Source organism: Diceros bicornis, chromosome 18 (genome assembly GCF_020826845.1).
Source record: "Diceros bicornis minor isolate mBicDic1 chromosome 18, mDicBic1.mat.cur, whole genome shotgun sequence".
In the NCBI taxonomy this organism is placed as follows: domain Eukaryota; kingdom Metazoa; phylum Chordata; class Mammalia; order Perissodactyla; family Rhinocerotidae; genus Diceros; species Diceros bicornis.
In genome coordinates this window covers 15,646,423-15,668,908 of record NC_080757.1, presented here as the reverse complement: position 1 = coordinate 15,668,908, position 22,486 = coordinate 15,646,423, and the positions used below count along the sequence as shown (strand labels likewise).

Here is a 22,486-nt window from a genome sequence, read left to right as displayed (position 1 = left end):
AGCCAAGATGGCACAGAAACTAGGCAGAAGGAAGCTGAAAAAGAGAAAGCCCACGGACTACAGACACAAAGGAGAAAGACAAAAGGCGAGAACAAGAGAAATGCTCTTAAGATATGCAAATATCCTCTTTTTAAAACTTGTTTGCCTATGGACCATTATATTCTAGCCCACAACTCTCTACATAAGGTTTAATGGCCAACATAAGACCACTGTAGCCCTGGAGAACTTCCCACCCAACTGGAGAAAACTGCAGGAGGTGAGCAGCTAATAGCAGAAATGGACTTGAATCCAACAAGTCTGGTAGTTAAAAGAACAGTACCTGGGCTTAAAACTGCTTAGTAATAAGCCCCTTAGAAAGCCAAATGTCATGCCAGCTCTGTTTTCGTGGGCTGAAGATCTGGTTCTGGTATCTGTACTAGGTAGCTCAACAGGCCCTGGTATGGGGGTGGAGATGGGGGAAATCTACGCAGCTCTCTCTCTGAGATTTAGGAACTACAGTGTATATTCCAGATGCCACCATGATACAACGAGGAGACAAAGGTGTCAGAGACCACTGTTCTAGGAGTTAAGACATGGGCAGCAAGATACCATCCTCCAAGAATAACAGCTGTTTATTAGGTGACCACGAAAGAATACAAGACTCAGTTAAAGATGATCCCCCTTCTGCCTTTCTAGTTTATACAAACAAGTCAACTTGGGCTCTTGGGAGAGTGCCCAACTTAAATTAATTCTGCCCAAGAGGGAAAATCAAATTCTGAAGCTCAGTCACACTGCACTACTCCAAGAACATAAACTTCTCTGTGTTCTAAGCAGTGCAGCTGGAGCCCTATGGCCGACAGCAGGTCACGGTAACCTCATTCCAGGATTTCTCAAGTACTGGCACACCTCTACTGTGCCTCCCTTAACCTCTATCTAGGTCAGTGCCTTATTTGATTGCAGTTCTCCCAAGCTACATTCATATGTATAGCCTCTGTCGCATCACTGTGGTGTGTTAAACCCATCAGCATTGTGTGTTTGGGAAAGAGCAGCCCCCAGGGACCTTGACATCTCCACGGCATGAGTGGAGCCCTCAGCGGCCTCCCTGGTGCGGATTCTCACGGTTCCTGCCTCTCTAAATTTTTAGCTGTAACCACTCCAACACGTCTTCTTAGTTTAGCACACACTGGACCCAAATAACCTCAGCCCAGAGCTGGAAAGTACTCTCCCTGGGGTCAGCTGCTGTACCCTGCTGGGGTCAGACTGGAGTCTTAGGCCAACACCCCTTCCTCTCACAAGGAGTCCTGTGGGAGGAGTGGCAAGGGGACAGAGACTCCTGCCGTGGGAGAGATCACGTGTGCCCCACACTCAGCACTTGGAGGAAGAGGAACCCCCTGGTGCCAGGCTGTAGTGCTGACGCCCCAACCCGGAGCCAGGGAGACTGGGTGGGGAGCCAGGGCAGCAAAGGGGCTTCCCACAGTCACCACCACTTCCTTCAGGGAAGTGCTGATGGACTATTACTTAGTGACCTCCTAAAATGCCCTTTTGGGAAGACGTATTAAGCGTCCTTGAAGGGGTGCCGATTAGACTTGTGATTATTTCTTATTTCAGAGCTGCCCTACGAGGGTTAAGTGAACGAGCTGTTTTTTAACTCAAGAATTTCTATCTCATCTACAGGGTCAACACATGTAGGTTCCCTGAGGAAATTAGCTCACTGCATACTCCCTATATATCCCTATGTTTCCCTATGTGACAGTACCTCAGAGGGCTCCCTACAAGCCTTTTCCAGCATGCTATGTAGACTATACAAGACAAGCTATGGAAAAGCAGCAAGTCCAGGAATTTCTAGAGTTTTTTTTTTTTTTTTTTTTTTTTACAGTACTCCAATCCAACAGTGTGATAAATGCATCCGAGCTACAATTAGGAAGATATATAGCATCAGAATGCGAAGGTCTGGGCAGCCTGGTGAAACGCGGGCTCTCCAGAGCCCCAGCTATGTTTCCCATTATGTAACCCTGGTCATGGGCAGACAGCCAGACTCCAAATGAAAAAGAGACTCTGGCTTGGCACTGGTTCTATTTTCCTATCCTCATTTGGGGTCAGCGCAGTGTCATACAGCTGCAGAGAAAGCTCTGGGGATTAAACCTGGGAAAGCCTCCAAGACCAGGACCTGGGTTCAAGTACCAGCTGAAAGCAATAAACCAACTGCCACAGCTGGGCTAGGTTTGGATGTTCTCAAAGTCCCCTGACTCTTTCACTTACTGAGAACTAGAGATCAAGATGAGGGAAGATTTGGCTTCAGCAGAAACTACGAAATGAGGTAGGTTGTCCCACTGCCCAAGCCTTACCAAAGGTCCTGGGATGCAAGGGGTCACCATGCTTAGGTTCATGGACGCCTGTTGCTCTGCTCCTCTCCATCACCTGACATTTACAACTTTCCTCATGCTCACTTGGTAAAGTGGGGAGCAGCTGCCTCTCCCTTCTAACAAGAAGCCTGGCGCAGAAACTGTGCTCCCACTCCTCCCTCCACCTCCTGCAAGGAGACAGCCCCTCCAAACACTGTGGTCTGTTCTAAATAGACCAAAGCACTCTACACTGTCTTTTACAGTGGCCCAAGGCAACTTTCCACACTCGGCTACAATCTTCTGTACCGAAATCTCCTGGGATATAAGGCCATCCTATTACAACTCCTAACAGGTACAAATGGGAAGTCGATCTACTTACATGCTGACTCCAGCACACATACCCATTAAGTGCCACTGTGTGGGAAGGCACAAATGGCCCTGAAATACTGCCCTTATCACTCGGCAGTGTCAATAATGTTCTGTCATCAACATCCTAAGTGTTCCATATGTGCCTAAGTGTCCACTGCCTAGGAAAAGTAGATATGACCAGAAAGAAGAGGAATATGGGCAAATAGGAGAGAACCAAGGAGACTAATGATGAGCTTTGGAATTCCCCTAGGCAAGTGAAGGATGCTTCGAAATGAGTCTCTAACTGTACAAGGAAAGAAAGTAACAAAACCAAAGACCAGGAGAGAAAGAAGAGAGCAAGATTAAATAAGGGTCTAAATGTGTCAGGGAGACAATTTGGAAGTGGGGGTTTCTGGAGGAGAAGAAAATTGAAATGTAGGCTATCTCGTCCCCTTATCTTAGGATCAATGAAGAATTTGTCTTTGCAGAGAACAAATGCAGGCAAAGACCAATGAAAGCATTCAAAGGAGAGGTGTTAAGTGGAAGCCATTTCCCTCCTACTCTCTTGAGAGCTTTCCTAAACCCTCCAAAAGGAAGATCAGCACAAGGACCTTAAGAGTGTCAGAGGGATTACTGTTCTGACATCTACAGAAATATCTGGAGTATGTTATTCCCCATGGCCTTCCTTAAAAGAAAAGGCTCCACAGCATGTGAGATCAGTGGGCATAAGATGCAACTTTGAAACCTGTAGAACCACCAACCTTGCCAATCTCTCAACCATAGTATTTACTCAGTGAGTGTTAGACAGCTATATGAGAAACTAGACAAGAGGAAGGTAAATTCTTATTCCACTTTTCCAGTGCTTGGATCTCAAGGCAACGAGGTGGGACTACCCTCAGCGGTGGTCAGTCCAGGTTTGTTCTAACAGTGGCACCAGCCCTCAAACCACCATGCCTTGTGGTCAGGCCCCAGGACTGCAAAGCCCCTCCTTTATGCTTAAACTTGCATTCCAAAGACAACCAGCTGCCGATCCTGATTGCAGAGAGAGAGTGCAGAAGGGGACTCTATTCTCTACTTCACTAACTTCTCTAACCTAGATTCATCAGAGAGTAAGTGGTGCCCACAGCTACAGAAACTTGTTTACTGGGCAATCAGATTCAATATATTATTTGGCTAGATTTACTCTCGCTGTGAAGAAAAGTCTGAAAAGACCAAGCAAATTTGATTCAAGTGTCCCAACCCCCTATGCCTCTCTGCAGCCTTGGAGGTAGGTGAAGTTCAGCTAGGGATGGCTGTAGTTTGGACCACGTGCCCAGCTGCAGATTGAGCCCTTGCCCAAAGATGGGCAGCAGCTCGCATAAGCCGGCAACGGGCCATCTGCTGCAGCATCCAAAGAGAAAACAGACTCAGCACCTCAAGCAAATGAGGCCCAGCACTTCCTGTCTGAGTGTTCCATTTCCTCAGCCAAACAAAAGCCAAAAGGAGCAAAAGAGGGAGGAGGGATGAAGGGAGATGGGTCGCAGAAGACAGTTAATAGGCCTGATGGCCCAGGATACTGGTGAACAGGGGCTGGGTGGACCATATCTCAGGTACCTGTGGTTGTGAGGTGAGGTGACGCAGGGAAGGCCCAAGCTCCAGGGACAGACGGTCTGCCTCCTCACCCTTCAAGAGGAAGGGAGGAACACTCAGTGACCCTTGTGCTTGCTCAGAAGCAGTGGCTTCAGATACTTGGAAAGCTGAGCCTTTCCTTGCAGTTTCTTTCCAAAATTGCAAATTGCCTAGTCGGCAGTATAGATTAACAGCCTGAAAAGTTTGAGGCTGTACACATTAACTCTTCGGGGAACACTGCTGGGAAACAACTGCTCCTTTGCCAGCAGATCCCTCAGTTCCTTTGTGTGGCCCCAACTTCCCAGTTCATGGCTCAACCCTGGCTCATGACTCCTCAGCCTAGAGTACACTTTGGAAACCTAGGAGGGTTCACAGGAAGGATGCAGAGAACTCTTTGATGCTGGGAGCATCACTCATACGGTTAGAGAGCTAGAGCTGGGAGAGCATGAGGAGAGAGGGCTTAACAGTCCAGGGGTGCTTCCTGGGGTGAGGAACAAGAAAGAAATTTGAGGAAGGAAAGGGAGGAAGGAGTCAGACTACACAGTCCACACAGAGAGATCAATAACTGGTGGTCAGAAATTTCTGCTACAGCCTTCCATTTGTGGGTCACCCATGAGTCCAGGAGACTCACATGGCTGGCCCCCAGCCCAGAGAAGCACCCCTGCCCACTTCCTAGAAGTGCTGTTGGCAGGAGCCTATGTCTCTATATTCTATCATCTAGTATTTTCCCCCTCCCAGAGAAGAGCACTGGAGAAGAAAGATGAGATGCTGGGTATGAATGCTCATTCCCAAACACACATATATACACCCAACACAGAGCCTGAAGGAGCTCTGAGTGCACTACACCTCACAGAGACCACAATACAGAGAATGGGGGATGGAGGGAGGGCAGCAGGGAGAAAGGGAGAGGGAAGGGAGAAATGGAGAGGCAGAGAAAGAGGGAGACAGAGAAACCAAGAGAGAGGTAGCGATAGGAAGAGAGACAGAAAGGGAGAGGGAGGGAGAGAGATAGCCAGTCAACAGAGTTGACCAGAGATAGGCACCTATGTGCACATACATTAAGACACTATTGTATAAACACGAACACATACACAGTGACACTAACACAAAGAATGGGACACATGGGAATATGGATATAGACCAGGAGTCGGCAAACTTTTTCTGAAATGGACTAGACAATAAATATTTTAAGCTTTACAGACCATACAGTCTCTGTCGCAACTACTCAACTCTGCTGTTGCAGTGTGAAAGCAGCCATGGACAAAGTGTAAACAAATAAGCATGGCTGTGTTCCAATACAACTTTATGGACACTGAAATTTGACTTTCATATAATTTTCACGAGTCATGGAATATCAGTCTTTTGATTTTTTTCAACCATTTAAAAATGTAAACTGTTCTTAGCTCATGGATAATAGTTTGCTGACCCTTGATATAGACACACACAGATAGCAGAGGCAGACAAACAGAGGGAAGCAAAGAGACAGACAGTGGCAGGCAGGCAGAGACAAGCCAAAACACGCAGAGACACGCAGGAGGGACAGGCAGAGGCAGGCAGGGAGACACAGTCGAGACAGGCAGAGGCAGGTGGATACAGGCAGACCCACATACACCACCCCCTCCAACAGAGAGACCCAGACTGACACAGAGACAGACAGATACAGTCAATCATGGACTCAGGCAGTCTTGGACACAGACTTGCAGAAACATATACAAACACACTCCCACAGGACACAGTCACACACACGGAGACATGGACAGGACCAAAGCAGACATGGACTGATATGGACCCAAAATCAGACACAGACACAGATATGGACACAAAGACATGGAGACATAGATACACGACGAAACAGACCCCTCATGGGGCACATGAACCCTGCAAAGAGACCCACATACCCAAGGATAGACAGAGACGCAGACACAGATATGGACACAGCACACAGACACAACATGGACACATACATGCACAGACACACCAAAAGACCCTTAGATAGACAAATCTCCAGAGACAGCACATACAGACCCTCACACTCAGACACAGACATTCAGACATACATAGACAACCAGACCCAAACAGGTACACACAGAGATACAACCCACACACAGACCTGGACACAAGAAACAGCCATACATGGCTGCACAACAATGTGAATGTAACAAGACACTGAATTGTACACTTAAAAATGGTTAAGATGGCAAATTTTATCACAATTTAAAAAAAGAAAAAAGTCATTCGAACACACAAACAGATTTACATATACATACCCAGGCAGACACGCATACTCCGCAGACCAACACACCCCAAACTGACAGATACCACACTGACCCACAGAGACCAGGAGATGGGGGCAGGGTGTGATGAGGAGACAGAGAACGAAGTGAATGGAAGAGAGAAGTGCATGCACTCACCACTCCTACACACTACAATGTTGTGAGAGGAAGGCAAGGAGACAGAGTGAGTAAAACAGCACAAGAAGCAGCAAGAGATAGCCTGAAAGATACACGGAGATAAACTACAAGGGAGAGAAAGAGACAAAGTCTCTTACACACACATCAACACATACTCAGACTCAAGAGGCAGCTGCAGGTGCCGGCCCCGTGGCACAGCGGTTAAGTGCGCGCGCTCCATTGCTGGCGGCCCGGGTTCGGATCCTGGGAGCGCACCGATGCACCGCTTGTCAGGCCATGCTGTGGTGGCGTCCCATGTAAAGTGGAGGAAGACGGGCACGGATGTTAGCTCAGGGCCAGTCTTCCTCAGCAAAAAGAGGAGGATTGGCATGGATGTTAGCTCACGGCTGATCTTCCTCCCCCCCCAAGAAAAAGAGGCAGCTCCAGAGACAGTGAGTATGAACAATATGAGTGAGAATGAGAGAGCAAGAGCAAGGACAAACAAAACAGAGCAAGCTACGGAGTAAGAGAAAAAGAGAGACTGAGAGAGGAGGAGGAATAGACCAGAGAATAGGTAAAAATAGCCTGAAACATCAGGGAACAAGGAAGGTGTTCAAGGAAGGGAAAAACCGAAGTTCAAACAAGGAGGGAAGAGAGAAACAAGTGGGCTGTGGGTGGGAGGACACAAAGAAGAGGACTAGGAGGGGAGTTGTGGGAACATAGGTGGGCCAAGGCCAGCAGCGCTGAAGGAATGAGTGGCCTGACTCACCGTGAGGGAAGATCCAGGGATGTGGGTGGAGGATTCCAGGTGTCCGGGTAGCCGAGCATCCAGTCTGACCAGACTTTCACGCTGGGCAGCAGTTCCTTCAGGTCCGGGACGAAGGAAGACACCTTGATGTCATCTTGGTCATCCTCGTCCTCAGGAGAAGACAGCTGAGCTGCAGAGGCAAAGGGTGAGAACTGCCTATGTCTGCTGTGGCCCCCGAGTGAGGCCTGGGCGCGGGGACGGCAGCAAGCTCTTAGGGAAGGGAGACCAAGCCCACAGGAAAGCTGGGCCCAGAAGCGAAGGACAAGTGCCAGCACCTAAGAGGATTCTGAAAAGCAGGACAAAGAGAGAAGCAGTGCACTGGGTCTGCCCCTGTAGACAGCTCTTTATGCTCCACCTGTGGCCTGGCTGAAGTTGCTAATCTGGCCTCTAGCCCCCCGCTTTCAGCTTTCCTTCAGCACAGCACTGGGATGGCACCAGGGTTCCTGCCCACACCGCACAACCTGAATTTGATCACGAGGAAATATCAGAGAAACCCAAATTGTGTGACATTCTACAAAATAAAGGGCCTGTATACTTCAAAAATGTCAAGGTCATGAAGGACAAAGAAAGACAAACCATTTCAGACTGAAGGAGACTAAAGAGACACGACATCTAAATGCAACATGTGATCCTGGAGAGGATCCTAAACCAGGAAAAAAAACTTTTTAAAGGACAATTGGTACAAACTGAATAAGGTCTGTAGATTAAATAATAGCACTATATCAATGGTGGTTTCCTGATTTTGATAACTATACCGTCAAGTAAGAGAATGTCCTTGTTATTAGGAAATACACAGTCAAGTATTTGGGGGTAAAGGGCTACCACGTCCACAACTTACAATCAAATGGTTCAGAAGAAAAATAATAATAAGCATAAGTATATGTGCCTATAGGGAAAGAGAGAACTGAAAGCAAATATGGTCAAATGTTAACAACTGGGGAATCTGGGTGAAGGGTATGTAAAAGTTTTTTGTATTATTCTTGCAACTTTTCTATAAATTTGAAATTGTTTCAAAATAGAAGGTTACCTCCTCCCTCCCTCCAAAAAAAGGTAGCCCCAGAGGCTGGAGACATTTACAAAGCTGATGTGGCAGGGAGACAACAGAGGGGCCTCACTCCTCACCAATACTGATCCAGGAGCTGAAAGAAAAGTACAACCTTTAGCCCTGCCTTACACAGCTCAGCAACCAGGCTTGGAATTCTAAGGACAGCCTTAAAGGATACAGGACACTGCTCAACTGGTCCAGTGAGTCTCCCAAGATGACTGGTCCACAGTGGTTATAGCACTCATCAGGTACCAGACAAAGAGGGACACACAGATAGAGGCGGAAACCCCAAACATCAATTATGAACAAAAGGGGAAACTCACTTTTCTGGTTTTTGAAAGTTGCAGAAACACGCGGCAGCTCATAGGTACAGTGAAAATCCTAACTACTAAAGGAGAAAAAAGGGCCACAGAGGTAATCAGACTGCAAAAGGAATTAGGACTAGTTAGGTGGGCAAAAGGATGATGGGATGTTGGGAAGAGGAAGAATGGAGAGCAGAAGGAGAAGACACCGAGACAGCAGTGGGGCATTCTGAGCTTGTCTGCACAGGGTCCAGGCAGCTGGAAAGCCCACCAGTCGGGGGCCCCTCATCTGCTTACCTTTGGCAGACTCCTTAAGTAAGTAGGTGCAGCGCTGCACCAGGAGAGCAAACATGGCCAAACCCAGGGCTGCAGCTTGCTCCTGGATCACCGAGCGACACTCCTCTGAGAAGCAGTCTGAGGAGAGGCAAATGAAACTCCATCAGTACCCCTGGGGCCAAGGGCTACTCTTCCCTCCCTTACTAGGTGCACATCCTTGGTCACATCACTAAGCTCCTCTTCCTCATCTAAGACTGGGAGTAGTAATATTCCCTCTCTCAAAAAGCAGTTGTGAGGCTAAATAAAACAATGCACATGGAGCATTTACCATGATGCTTGGCATATGGGTAAGTCCTCGATAACATTACTATAGGGATCAATTGTGTAAATTCTGCATCACATCACTTCCCCAGCACCAGTTATCCCAAGGTGGGCAGTTTCAGCCAGAGCTGCAGGTTCTCTACCTTCAGCTGGCTACTGATAACGTGAGGCTACAGTAACAAAAACCCATGTTTAATTATCAGTCTCGGGCCGGCCCCGTGGCTTAGCGGTTAAGTGCGTGTACTCCGATGCTGGCGGCCCGGGTTCGGATCCCGGGCGCGCACCGACGCACCGCTTCTCCGGCCATGCTGAGGCCGCGTCCCACATACAGCAACCAGAAGAATGTGCAACTATGACATACAACTATCTACTGGGGCTTTGGGGGAAAAAAAATAAATAAAAATTATAAAAAAAAAAATAAAAATAATTAAAAAAAAATTATCAGTCTCTCTAACGTGTAGACAGGAGTACAATCACCACTTAAGATCAGAAAAATACAAATGTAAAAGTTATCTTCTTGAATCACCAACTTTTGGTTCCATTCTTACCTCCTCTACGTTCCTCCTCCTAAAACAACACATCCAACACTTAAAATTAACCTATTTCACTGAATGAGTTACTTTTAGGACGCTGCATGGCACACAATAAGCACTTAATGTTAGTGTTTATTTTCACAAATTCTTTCCCCCAAGGCTAAAAACTAAATCTAGCTCCCAATACTAGCACCCTATATCCCTCACTTAGCTAGTTCAGCCTAGCTAACTTCCTTCTGGCTGCAGGTCAGTGAAAGGAGCCACCTCAGCGGTGGCCAGAGCTACTATTTGGTGGGAGCTACATATACACTCCCAAACTGCTGCTTGTACCTACTCCTTGTAAGTGGCCCTCCCTGATAGCCACTTCCTCCAGACTTGAGAGGAATTGGTGACAAACAAAAGGCAGCAGTCCAACCTGCAGCCTCAGAGGAGGAGACACCCAATACACACAGGAGATGGAATCAGGGGCCAGGCTCACTCGCTCTGGCAGCAGCAAATCTGTTAATTCCCTCTATAATACAGGAGAATTCTCAGAATCTCCAAGTGTTAAAAGGATAATTAGCCACATGTTTGATCTCTGTCCCTGCCTACATTTTAACCTCGACAGCCAAGGGGGCGCGCTCTCTCCTCACTGACACTCGTCTTGTCAATGGGGCCTAACTGAAGTCTTTACTTCAGGAGACGCTACACAACCACAGTTATTCCTAACTGTCTTTGCCACAGGAGCAAACACAACTGCAGTATACGAAGCCAGCCCTAAACCACTTTAGAAAGCCAGGGGAGGGAGAAGGAGCAGGCTGCTGCACAGAAGGTCCCAATATACGAGTAGCATCAATGTAGCAATTCTTCTATTGTGGCTTTCCCACCATCCTTCCAGATGCCCACTGGTCCCAAATGTCACCCTCTAACTTTCCAACTCAACTGTGGCAGGCAGTAAGGAAGTGGTAACAATCCATGGGATTAGAATAGATCACCACTCTCATTCTTCTTCTGGTAAGGGCCTAAACCTCTGTTAGAGAGACAGAAAACAAGCATCCAAGAACCAAGCGGGAAGATGGAAAGTAGAGAAGGGGAAGATGTGTGTAAGCCATCCCAAGAAAAGTTGCCAACTTTTCCCCTCTACCCCACCCCTTCCTATAGGCAGCAGCACTGTCTGTACCACCCCAGCTCAGCCCCAACTCCTGCCAAGCACTGACAGCAGCCTGCCTCTAATCAGCAACAAAGCCTGGAATGGAGGAGTAAGTCCAGAACAGAGGAAGCTGGATAAGACAAGTGGAGGCCACATCCTGGTAGTTGACACACTGAGTATACATTAGTGTCCTCTCATCAACTGGGCATCTTAGACAGAAGTTACCTGCACACAGAAGGCCCTTAGAAGGGACGGAGGGGGGTGATTTAGCTTCAAGAGACTGGTATTTCAAGAAGCCCAAGGCTACAATAAGACACTCTCAATTAGCCTGGACAAGGGTAAGATGGGGCAGAGAGAGATTACTTTCACCAAGCCCATTTCTATTTACACAAACGGCAATCTCAAGCTAGACTATCTCTCAGAATTTAAAATGGGGGCTAGGGCTCAAGGCAGAGAATGAACTGCTTAAGAACAATGACACTTATAGTCTCTGAGGAGTCCAGGTGGGCTCATTTTTTTTGTTTGTTTTTTGTTTTTTGCTGAGGAAGATTTGCCCTGAGCTAACATCTGTTGCCAATCTTCCTCCTTTTGCTTGAGGAAGATTCACCCTGAGCTAACATCTGTGCCATGTTTCCTCTATTTTGTATGTGGGTTGCCGCCACAGCACGGCCGCTGACAAGTGGTATAAGTCCACACCCAGGAACCAAACCTGGGCCACCAAAACGGAGAGTGCCGAACTTAACCACTAGGTCACGGGGCCAGCAGTGGGATCCTTTTTAAGCCTCCTGCAATAAGGTCTGGGGACCAGGCAGGGTAGCAATAATAGGAGACTCTTTGTTGTAGGTCTAGAAGGGCTGTACTACCTCTCTGAGCAGCAGCTGAAAGGCAGCTTCAAGAGTGCTCTGTTCTTGGCCATAGTTATGTCACTTCAACGCTTTAAACACACACACCCCACCCCAGGAAGGGCCTGATACAGCACTCCCTGCTGGGTGTCTGGTCCAACTGATGGGGAGGTACAAACCAGTAAGTTCTTCTGCTCTGATCAAGCAGACAGTGATATCACAGCTATCTGGGGGTCAGAACACCTGGGTGTCAGTCAGCTTTCTGACTGATCACTTCATATGGAGTACTTTCTGGAAGGCCTGCTTGTCTCCAAGGCTCAATGGTACCACAAGCACATACTGAACATCTACAATGTGCTCAATGCTAGGTATTGTGGAGAACACAGCTACAAATAAAACATGGTCTCTGCAACCTTAAGACACTTCAGCCAGGTGAAAAAAATAGTTATCTATCCAAGTAACCATGGCAAGAAATATGTTAAGTGATATGGTATCTTCATGGGATGCTCTTCATCTCACTTAGGCTTCTGTGGGCTAGAGGCCATAAGACGCCACTCCTTGAGGAGTATTAGCTCTTATACAAGCAGGAAAACAGCATTTAGATTCCAGAGTCCACCCACTTTGGGGCTAGACCTAGGAAACTGGCCCTAGTCTGATGAATGACCATATATATCCCTAGAGTTGCACTGGTCCAGGCCAATAAGTGATGTGGGGTGGGGAAGGAAAAAGCATTGTTTGCCTTGGTATTTGCCTGGGTTCCTCTGGCTTTGTGTCAGGTAGCAGGAGTCTGACATGAGCTGAGGAACTCATTAACATTGTGAAACAGCCTTTCCCCTTCTTTCCAAAAGCAGGCTTTGCTCAAGGGTTTAGGGGGATGGTTTTGGCTAAGAAAGTCAGACAGAAATATTTCTTACCAAGAAAGTCACCTGAGGTTTGAACTTGGTTCTGTCCCTTCCCACATGCTCTCAGATGGGCAGGTGACCACAGCTCCCACTGCTCCTGTGGCCAAATACCTGCTCAGGCAGAAATATTCTTCTCGCTCCTATGTAGCAGGGAGACTTTCTCATTTTTCTGAGAACATATTCATGGAAAACATAAACCAACTGTCGTCAAAGTCGTATGAAATCAGGAAATGGAGCGGCCGGGAGAAGGCTGCCATGTGGCCGGATGTTATGTATTTCTAATTAGTGCTATACATCTTTCAACAGCAAGTGTCCTTCTGCTGGGAAACACAACACACTGCCCTTGTTATTGTAACTGTCAGAGAAGTGCTTAAACAGATAATCTCCAGGAAAAGTGATAAACACGTCCCCTCTCCCACCAGTGTGTGCGCGACGGTGCTGCCAAAGCAAAGCTGTGCTTGACGGCTCCAGGATGGCAAAGCATCCTCCTGCAGGAAATGGGATAGAGGGAGGAGGGGTAGAGAGGGAAGAGGAGGGGAGGAGAGGCAGGCCCACCTGCCTGGACCCTCTAAGCCCAGCCAAGGGACAGTGGTTCAGAACCATCACTTCTGATCAACTTCTGGGTCAGAGAGAGATGGGGAGGAAACCAGTATCAGTAGGGATGAGGTTTGGCTGGTCACAGAAAAATGTGGCAGCAATGGAACAAGCAGAGTTCCCCTGGTGTACACAGCCAGCTTCCTGGCAAGAGGATGAGAAGAGTAATGAAGGGAAGACACAGGATGGATGACACATAAGTCTGATACTCTGACAGCAGCAGAAGGGATTCAGAGGGCAGCGGGGTCCACTAGCCATTTCAGCACAGAGAACCAACTATTTGCTTGGCTGCTTCACTAACAGCTGGAGAAAAACACAGGCAAGACCATTTATTCACTTATTCCCTCCCCACCAGCTCTTCCTCAAGCCAGGAAATGAACGGTCAGTCACCTCCAAACTAATACCACCTGGAGGTGATTTGTTGGCTCTTATCTTTCAGACATAAGACTGCTTTTCTCATGAGTCAGTCACCAGTCAGACACAGGCCTGGCACAGTTCCTGAGCAGCCCACCAGAACCTCCTAGTCTACAGGAAGTGGGCAGTGAGAGCATCTTTCAACTGCTGCTGTTTGAGCCACAGAGTTCCCTGTGGCAGTTGCTGGCTGAAGAGGAGGTGGAGGAGGCAGTCATTACATAGGAACCAGACAAATTCTCAGAGCAAAGGCAGAGATGTCCATGCCATCAGGGCATCATTTTATTCCCTGAGGAGCAGAATGAATGAGTCAGAAGAATCAGGCACCAATACACCCAAGCAAATTATTAGTGCACAGTGGCAGAATACAGGCTGACAGGATGCAAGGCAAGCCATGACATATCCCCGAACAGAGTACAGCCAAGACAAAACACAGGAACGTGTAAAGTAATGCCTTCTCCATAAGAGCCCTTACTGTCATGCTTGCTGTTCCCTTTAGATTTTCTAGCACCGTAGAACTCTGACTTCTTTCAGTGGGTAGACGTGGGGGCAAAAGAAATCTCAACCTTTTAACAAAGTGAATTCTCGCATTAATTCCAAAAATATTTATTTGGGTGCCCAATTGTGGAGGATATAAAAGAAAATAGGATCCTTTCCAGGAGAAGATGATAATCTGGGCCAGCCCCATGGCTTAGCGGTTAAGTGCACACGCTCCGCACCGGCGGCCCGGGTTCGGATCCCGGGCACGCACCAACGCACCGCTTCTCTGGCCATGCTGAGGCTGCATCGCACATACAGCAACTAGAAGGATGTGCAACTATGACATACAACTATCTACTGGGGCTTTGGGGGAAAAAAAAAAGATGATAATCTAATGAGGAAGACAAGAAGAATATATAGATACTCAAATAACTATAGTTTAAGAGAACGTAATACATGCCATAAGGAAGATGGAAGTAAGATGATTTCTGTCACCAGAGAGTAAGGAAATCATTTCCAGCTAGTGCATATCAGAGAAGGTTTCATGGAAGAGAGCACTTCTGAGCAGGACTGCAAAAGATAAACAAGATGGAATTTGCAGGACGAAGGAGGGAATGCGAGTACTAAGGAGGCATGTAGGTAGGGACACACGGGCATGTTCCCAGACGTCAAGTACTGTACTCGGCCTGCTGTGTAATGGGGCCCACAAAGCACAGGGCGTGCGATGCCACAGCAAAGAACACAGACTTGACTTGAAAGGCAGTGAGGAAGGCACTCGCTCAAGGTTTCTGAACGACGCAGAGGGGAGTATTTTATGAAGATTAATCTAGTTAAAGCTTTTAGGACAGATTAGGGTAGCTGGAAAAAGGTAACAGGGAGGGAGACCAGTTGGGAAGCTAAGAGGGCATGAACTTGTTTGAATTAAGAGAAATTATATGCAGAGTACTTCATAAACTTTATAATGCCAAATAAACATAACATCTTTCCTGCAAGAGAAGTGGAGGAGGGACTGGAAAGGAGGGCCAGAAGTGAGAAATGCTATAGAAAGAAAATCAAGAGAAGGTGGAGACGATGTGGGAAGGAAAGGATGAACTGGAGCAGGTCAGGGACTCACACTGATAATCTCGGCAGGTTTGAGAGGATCCTGAGACCTCAAGAACGATAACACCCACCAAACGAGATCCAGGAAAGGGGCAGAAATTTGGGATTGCAGAACACCTGGAGAGAGCGAGGTATGCATCAAGGAGTCCCCAGACTCCCACCCACTTGGCTCTAGGCCAGTCCTGTCTTTCCAGAACAAAGACACTTCAGGGGGTCAGAAATACTTGAGGAAGACCTTGCATAAGGAGGCCTGGGAAGTCTGAACTGGCTCTCCCTGTGGAAGCCATTAGATATTCAGCACTTCATTTGTTTCCAATTCTTGTATGAGTGCAGCTCCAGGTTGTGGGGTGAGAGGCTCCTCTCTGACGTAATCAGGAAGCAGCTGCAAAATTAAGGAATCCCTCATGACATCATAAAAAGGGTCGATGGTTTACTGGGGAAAGTATAAAAATTAATTACATATTCCCACATGACTCCCTTCCCCTAAATCTGTACACATCCCCTCCCACTCCCACATGTTCTCTCATCAACAACATCCAGAAGCCACCTCACTGAACAGGGTACAAAAGGGCGAACAAAACCCAGGAAGAGAAAGTTCTTTGATGCACCTACTGTCTGCCCCATGCATTTGGAACTTAGCAAGTGATACCTTGTCCTGGAATTTTTATACATGTAACATGTTTCCCCAACAAAATTATAAGCCCCTTGAGGACAAGAGCTATGTCCAGACTTCACATCCTTGAAAATTAGCACCATGAAGGGGTTCAAGAAACGTCTGCTGCTCATAACAATAGGTACACTTGCCTCTCTCATTTGTAGATCCTAACGATAAACAACATGATTCCACTGTGGCCAGAAATACTAATTAAGATATATTAAGACCCGCGTTAGACATAGAGCATTTATATATATTATCTCAAAGCTTTACAAAAGATTTGCAGAGGAGGTATTATTCTCCCTTTCTGACAGTTGAAGAAACAGGCTCAGAAAAGTTAAATGACTTGCCCAGGGTCGCCAAGCCAGTAAATGTCAGAGCTGGGATTTGAATCCAAGTCTGTCTGCTCTTGTACCCACACTGTTTCCACACCTGGTTTTCAAATGCCTGCACTTCAAGCTTCAAACTCCTACTGCTCCTCTCTCCTTTGCTATGAACATGAAAATCTCTCACTACTCCAACCACAGTTCTGCACTAAAAGCTCTGAGATATCAACTATGTTGATATTTGAAATTAAAAACACAATACCATTTATAATAATGCCAAAGAAAATGAAATACTGAAGTATAAATCTAACAAAATATGTATAGGATATCTACGCTGAAACTTACAAAATGCTGATGAAAGAAATCAAGAAAGACCTAAATAACTGGAGAGACTTAACCATGTTCATGGATTGGAAGACTCAACATTGTAGAAGTGTCAATTCTCCCCACATAGATCTATAGGTTTAATGCAGTTAGTACCAAAATCTCAGCAAAGTTTTTTGTAGACAAAGATGAGCTTATTCTAAAGTTTATATGGAAAGGCAAAGGACCTAGAATAGTTAAAACAATTTTGAAAAAGAACAACAAAGTGGGAGGAATCATTCTTCCCAATATTAAGTAAAAGAAAGAAGGACAGCCTTTCAACAAATGGTGCTGGAGCAATTAGATATCCATAGGCAAAAAAAATGAACCTTGACCTAAGTCTCACACTTTATACAAAAATTAACTGAAAATGGATCAAAGACTTAGATATAAAATGTAAGACTATAAAACTTTAAAGAAAATAATAGAAGAAAATCTTTAGGACCTAGGACAAAGCAAAGAGTTCTTAGACTTGATACCAAAAGCACAATCTATAAAAGGAAAATTGATATACTAGACCTCATAAAAATTAAAAACTTTTGCTCTGCAAAAGACTCTGTAAGAGGATGAAAAGGCAAATTACAGACTGGGAAAATATATTTGCAAACTACACATCTTATGAAGGACTAGTATCTAGACTATATAAAAAACTCTCAAAACTCAATAGTAAGAAACAATCCAATTAGAAAATGGGCAGAAGATATGAATAGACATTTCATCAAAAAGATATATAAATGAACTATAAGCAAATGAAAAGACATTCACTATCATTAGCCATCAGGGAAATTAAAATTAAAACTACAATAAGATATCACTAAACATCTAACAGAATGACTAAAATAAAAAATAGTAACACCAAAAAGCTAGTGAGGATGTGGAGAAATTGGATCACACATACACTGCTGATGGGAATGTAAAACAGCACAGCCATCCTGGAAAACAGTTTGACGGTTTCTTCTAAAACTAAAAATGCACTTATGATATGACCCAGCAATTATACTCATGGACATTTATCCGAGAGAAATGAAAATTTATGTTTGCACAAAAACCTGTACACAAATGTTCATAGAAGCTTTATTTATAATAGCCTAACACTGAAAACAACCCAAAAGCCCTTTAATGGGTCAATGGTTAAATAAACTCTGGAACAGCTATACTATGGAATACTACTTAGCTATAAAAAGGAAAGAACTACTGATATATGCAACAACTTGGCTAGACGGTCAGGGAATTATGTTGACTGAAAAAAAGCCAATTTCAAAAGGTTACATACTGTATGATCCCATTTATATAATATTCTTGAAATAATGTAATTATAGAGATGGAAAACAGGGCTTAGGATTTGGTGATGAAGGGTGCCTGGGATGGTTCTAAAGAGGCAGCATGAGGGAGCTTTGTAGGGACAGAATAGTTCTGCATCTTCATTGTGGTAGTAGTTACATGAAGTTACCTGTGTGATAAAATTGCACAGAACTATGCACACACACAAACACAAACAAGTGCATGTATAACTGGTGGAATCTGAATAAAGTCGGTGGATTGTACCAACGTGAATTTCATGGTGTTGATATTGCACTAAAGTTATGCAAGATGCTAACATTAGGGAAGGAGGGATGGAAGGGTGCACAGGACCTCTCTGTACATTTTTTTTGAACTTCTTGTGAATCTATAATTATTTCAAAATAGGTTTAAAATAAGTAAACAAATAAAAATAAACAAATAAAACCCAAAAAGATCTGACATAGCATTCTAGAAGCTTTTCTCCTTTACATAGAAAAAGGCTACTTAGACATTTTGGAGACATTTTCTCAATTAGTTGATTATTCCACACAGATGCTGCAGCCCCTTGTTCTCATCTTGTGCTGTCTGGCCTGAGCTGCTAGAGATGCCAGGTGTGTGGCTCCTTATCTGGACTGAGCAAGAAATTGCTAGCGGCAACCAAAAGAAAAATAAGAAAAAAAGAAGGGAAAGTTCACTGAAGACAGAACTTCTGTCTAAAGAATATGGAGTAAAGCAAGAGAACTTCATCATCAAGGCTATGACTCATCAGATCAGTAAAATCCATGTCAAGCAGCATAAAGTGAAGGTGATGAGAAAGTGAAGAAAGATGACAAGAAGAACGAATTGCAGAAGCTAAGTGAGCTGTTTAAACATGTTCTTGCTGCTCAAAAAATAAGTAAAGGTATAAATCTCAAACCAATGGTATGTGTATTCTTTAAACAAGGGCAGCCAGGGGGAAAAAGCTGCTTAAAACATGAGCCTTAGCACTGTTTTCTTCATAAATGAAATTGCTTATGCATTTTCAGTGCTGCATTGCTTTGAACCATTAATCAGATGAATATTAAGCAGTTTTTTTTTAATTGGCAGCATTAGCTGCAATACTATGTTAAACTGCCCCTTTACCAATAAATCTGTGAAGATCAAACTAAAAAAAATAGACTTCATTAAAATAGACACTTGCTCTTCAAAAGACAAAAATGAAAAGAGAAGCCACAGAGAAAATTTTCTTACTGGGAGAAAATATTTGTAAAATACATATCTGACAAAGGACTCATATCTAGAATACATAAAGAAGTCTTTCAACTTAAATAAAAAAATGAGCAAAGACGATATATGGATGGCAAATAAGTACACGTTCAATATGTACTTAGAATAAGATACTCAACATCACTAATCATTAGGGAAATCAAAACCACAAATACAACTCCACACCCACTAGCATGGCTATAATTTAAAAGATAGACAGAGAATAACAAGTGTTGGTGTGGATATGGAGTAACTGGAACTCTTCTCACACACTGCTTTGGGAATACAAAATGATACAACCACTTTGGAAAACAGTTGGGAAGTTTCTTAAAAAGTTAAAACACACATCTACCAAATGACCCAGCTATACCACTCCCAGGTATTTACCTAAGAGAAATGAAAGTATTTATCTACACAAAGACCTATACTTGAATGTTCAAAGCAGTTTTATTCATAACAGCCCAAAACTGGAAAAAAACCAATGTCCATCAACAAGGGAATGGATAAATAAATTGTGTTATATCCATACAATAGAAGATTATTTAGCAACAAAAAGGAAAAAACTACTGAATCACTTAAAAACATGGATGAATGTCAAAATTGTTATGTGCAGTAAAGAAGACAGGCCAAAAAAAAAAAAAAAAAAAAGAGAGGATATACTGTCGAACTCTAGAAAATGCAAACTAATCTACAGGGCCAGAAAGCAGATCAGTGGTTGCCTGGGAATTGGGAGGGTTAGGGAAGAATGGATTACAAAGGGGCACAAGGAAACTTTTGTGGGTGAAGGATATGTTCACTATCTCAATTGTGGTGACGGTTTCACAAACATATACATATGTCAAAATTCATCAAATTGTACACTTTAAATACGTGTAGTCTAAAATACATCAATTATATCTCAATAAAACTGTTAAAAAGATTTAAAAATAGAAGAATGACATTTTAAAGGCTATTAGTCTGACTCATCATTTCAGATTTTAAGAGTTCATAACTCAGAGGCTGATCTGATAAAGAAAACTGGACATCTACTGGGTTCCTAAGACATATCACACCTAATGTGACACTCAGAAAAACTGCAAACTGGCAGTGACACTCCCACTTCATAGACAAGGAAACAAAGCCTCAGAAAGGATAAGTTAACTTTCTTCATCAAGGTCACACAGCTGATAAATGGTTGAGTGGAGAATTCAAATCCTTGATCTGGTTGATTCCAAAGCTCTTTATAGCATTACAACACAACTGCTACCTTCAGAAGGTGAGAAAATGATCTCCAGAAGTGCTAGGCCCTCTCCAGAGGACAGCTTGGCTTTCCCTCCTCCTTTATATGGAGCTCTAGGGCCAAGAAATGTCCTGGGGGCTCTATCAATACATCTTGGCAAGACAGACAGTGAACCATTTCTATTCTCTAAAAGGAAAAATGAAAACACTTCTAAACGAATGCTTAGCTTTTTCCAGGAAATACTTATGCAATTTTAGAAACAGTACTCCTATAGATTTCTTGGGAAAAAAGGAGGGAGGGAGGGAGGAAGGGAGGAAGGGTAGCAGGAAGGGAGGGAGGGAGGGGGGTGGGGGAGGAAGGAAGGAATCAATCAATCAATCAATCACCAGTCAAGACACACACTGGCCATTTGCACGTTAGTTGTGTCTCAGGATTGATATTTTTGTCACTGAGAATTTCCTGTCTGATTCCAGGGTTATTCAAAAACACATTCCCTCTGGGGCAAGCAGAGCTGCTGCCAGCAGAATGGCATACTGGCACCAGCCAAGCCCCTCAGGAATGGGGCCCAGCAGAAGAGGGCCTGCCATTCCACCATCTCATTTGGAAGAGTTGTACGTAGATCTTGAAGGAGAGAGTTTCTGCTTCTACACTGCCTGCCAGAAGTTTTGGAAAGCTTGCCTCTTCTCCCAATATTTGGGGGAAGCAAAGGAGGAGTAAAAAAAGAGTAGAAGCTTCTTAATTACATCAGGCAGGTAAGTTCCTATAGAATTCCATCAGCAGATTTGGGATGTCTTGTGTCAAAAGTTATTTAAGGTTGTAGTGGAGAACAGACGTGAAGGAGGCTTCCTAAGAGGCATGCCCATTAGTAAACCTAGAAGGAAGCTTTAGCTGCAACAGTGAGAAGGAATTAATACAGCTACATCCCTTCTGATAGAGCAGGCAGAGATTTGGCAGCTGATTCAGACAAACAGCTTGAAACCCACCTTTGCTGGTATGAAGCTTCAGGAGCATTTTAGGCCTAAAGTAAAAGTTAATGAGAGATAATGCCTGCGGACATCCTGATTCAGAGAAAATGCCTTTGATATGGCTGGCAGAGGGGCAGAGAGAAGTGCTCAGCTTCCATTTTAACAGATTAACTCAATTTCTTTTGGTTTTATGGCTTCCTGAAGGATTTTTAAAAGAGTTTGACAGAGTTTGCAAACAATGCCAAAAATAAAACAGTTCTGAGATAGGTAGGGCAGAGAGGTACCCAGGATAGGAAGGATCTCTTGGACTCCTGAGAAGCTTCCAGAAGGCAAAGATCAGAGCCATCAAACAAGTCTTGAGGAGTCAGGACTGAAAAATGAGGCCAAAGATAAGACATAATTCTTGGGTGGATTCCTCATGAATATCCAGATCTGCACATTCATCTGGCTCTGCTCCAGCAACTCACCCTAAAAAGTTCTCAAAGCTTTACAATCCAAGATCAATGCCCAAACTAGATCCAGTAAGTAATGACTTCATCCAACCCCACCCACTGTGGAACATGTAGTTTTAATGCAGAAAAGAGGTCAGCAGAATAATAGCTAAATAAAGCAATTACGCCAAAAGTGAAAGCGAGAAAGAGAGCACTCAATGAAGGTGACTAGAAACTCACTGAGCATCAGCTAAACCCTTGACTTAGAAGCTCTGGAAAGGATAGCCCCTTTAATAACAGCCCTTCCAAATTTGTAGTTAGTTGGCTGACTAGTCAGTTTGTCAACAATACTTATTGAAACTTATATATATTGTTTTAAACTAGATTTAAATCTTTTTGTTTATATTTATTCTTTTACATCTATTCCACAAAAGATTTGTGACAACTTAAGGCAAAATCACCTATAATGAAATAACATTAAAGTAGATATAGAAAATCAGGACCAAGAAAAAAGAAAATACAAATATGTCAATTATGTGGGTTAACAGTCTGCCATGAATGAACTGAAAATTTGCCTCCGATTTTCCTGG

General features: G+C 44.4%; 1 protein-coding gene across 4 annotated transcripts in view; it reads right to left on the bottom strand.

The window, feature by feature from the left end:
* Positions 1-22,486, bottom strand: part of SMG6 (SMG6 nonsense mediated mRNA decay factor) — a 205,440-nt gene that overhangs the window by 101,677 nt on the left and 81,277 nt on the right. For all 4 annotated transcript variants that reach the window (XM_058560085.1, XM_058560086.1, XM_058560084.1 and 1 more), the window contains 2 exons: positions 9,120-9,236; positions 7,437-7,605 (listed from right to left, as the gene is read on the bottom strand). In XM_058560085.1, the coding sequence (XP_058416068.1) occupies positions 7,437-7,605; positions 9,120-9,236 (286 nt within the window). The remainder of the gene's footprint in view (positions 1-7,436; positions 7,606-9,119; positions 9,237-22,486) is intronic.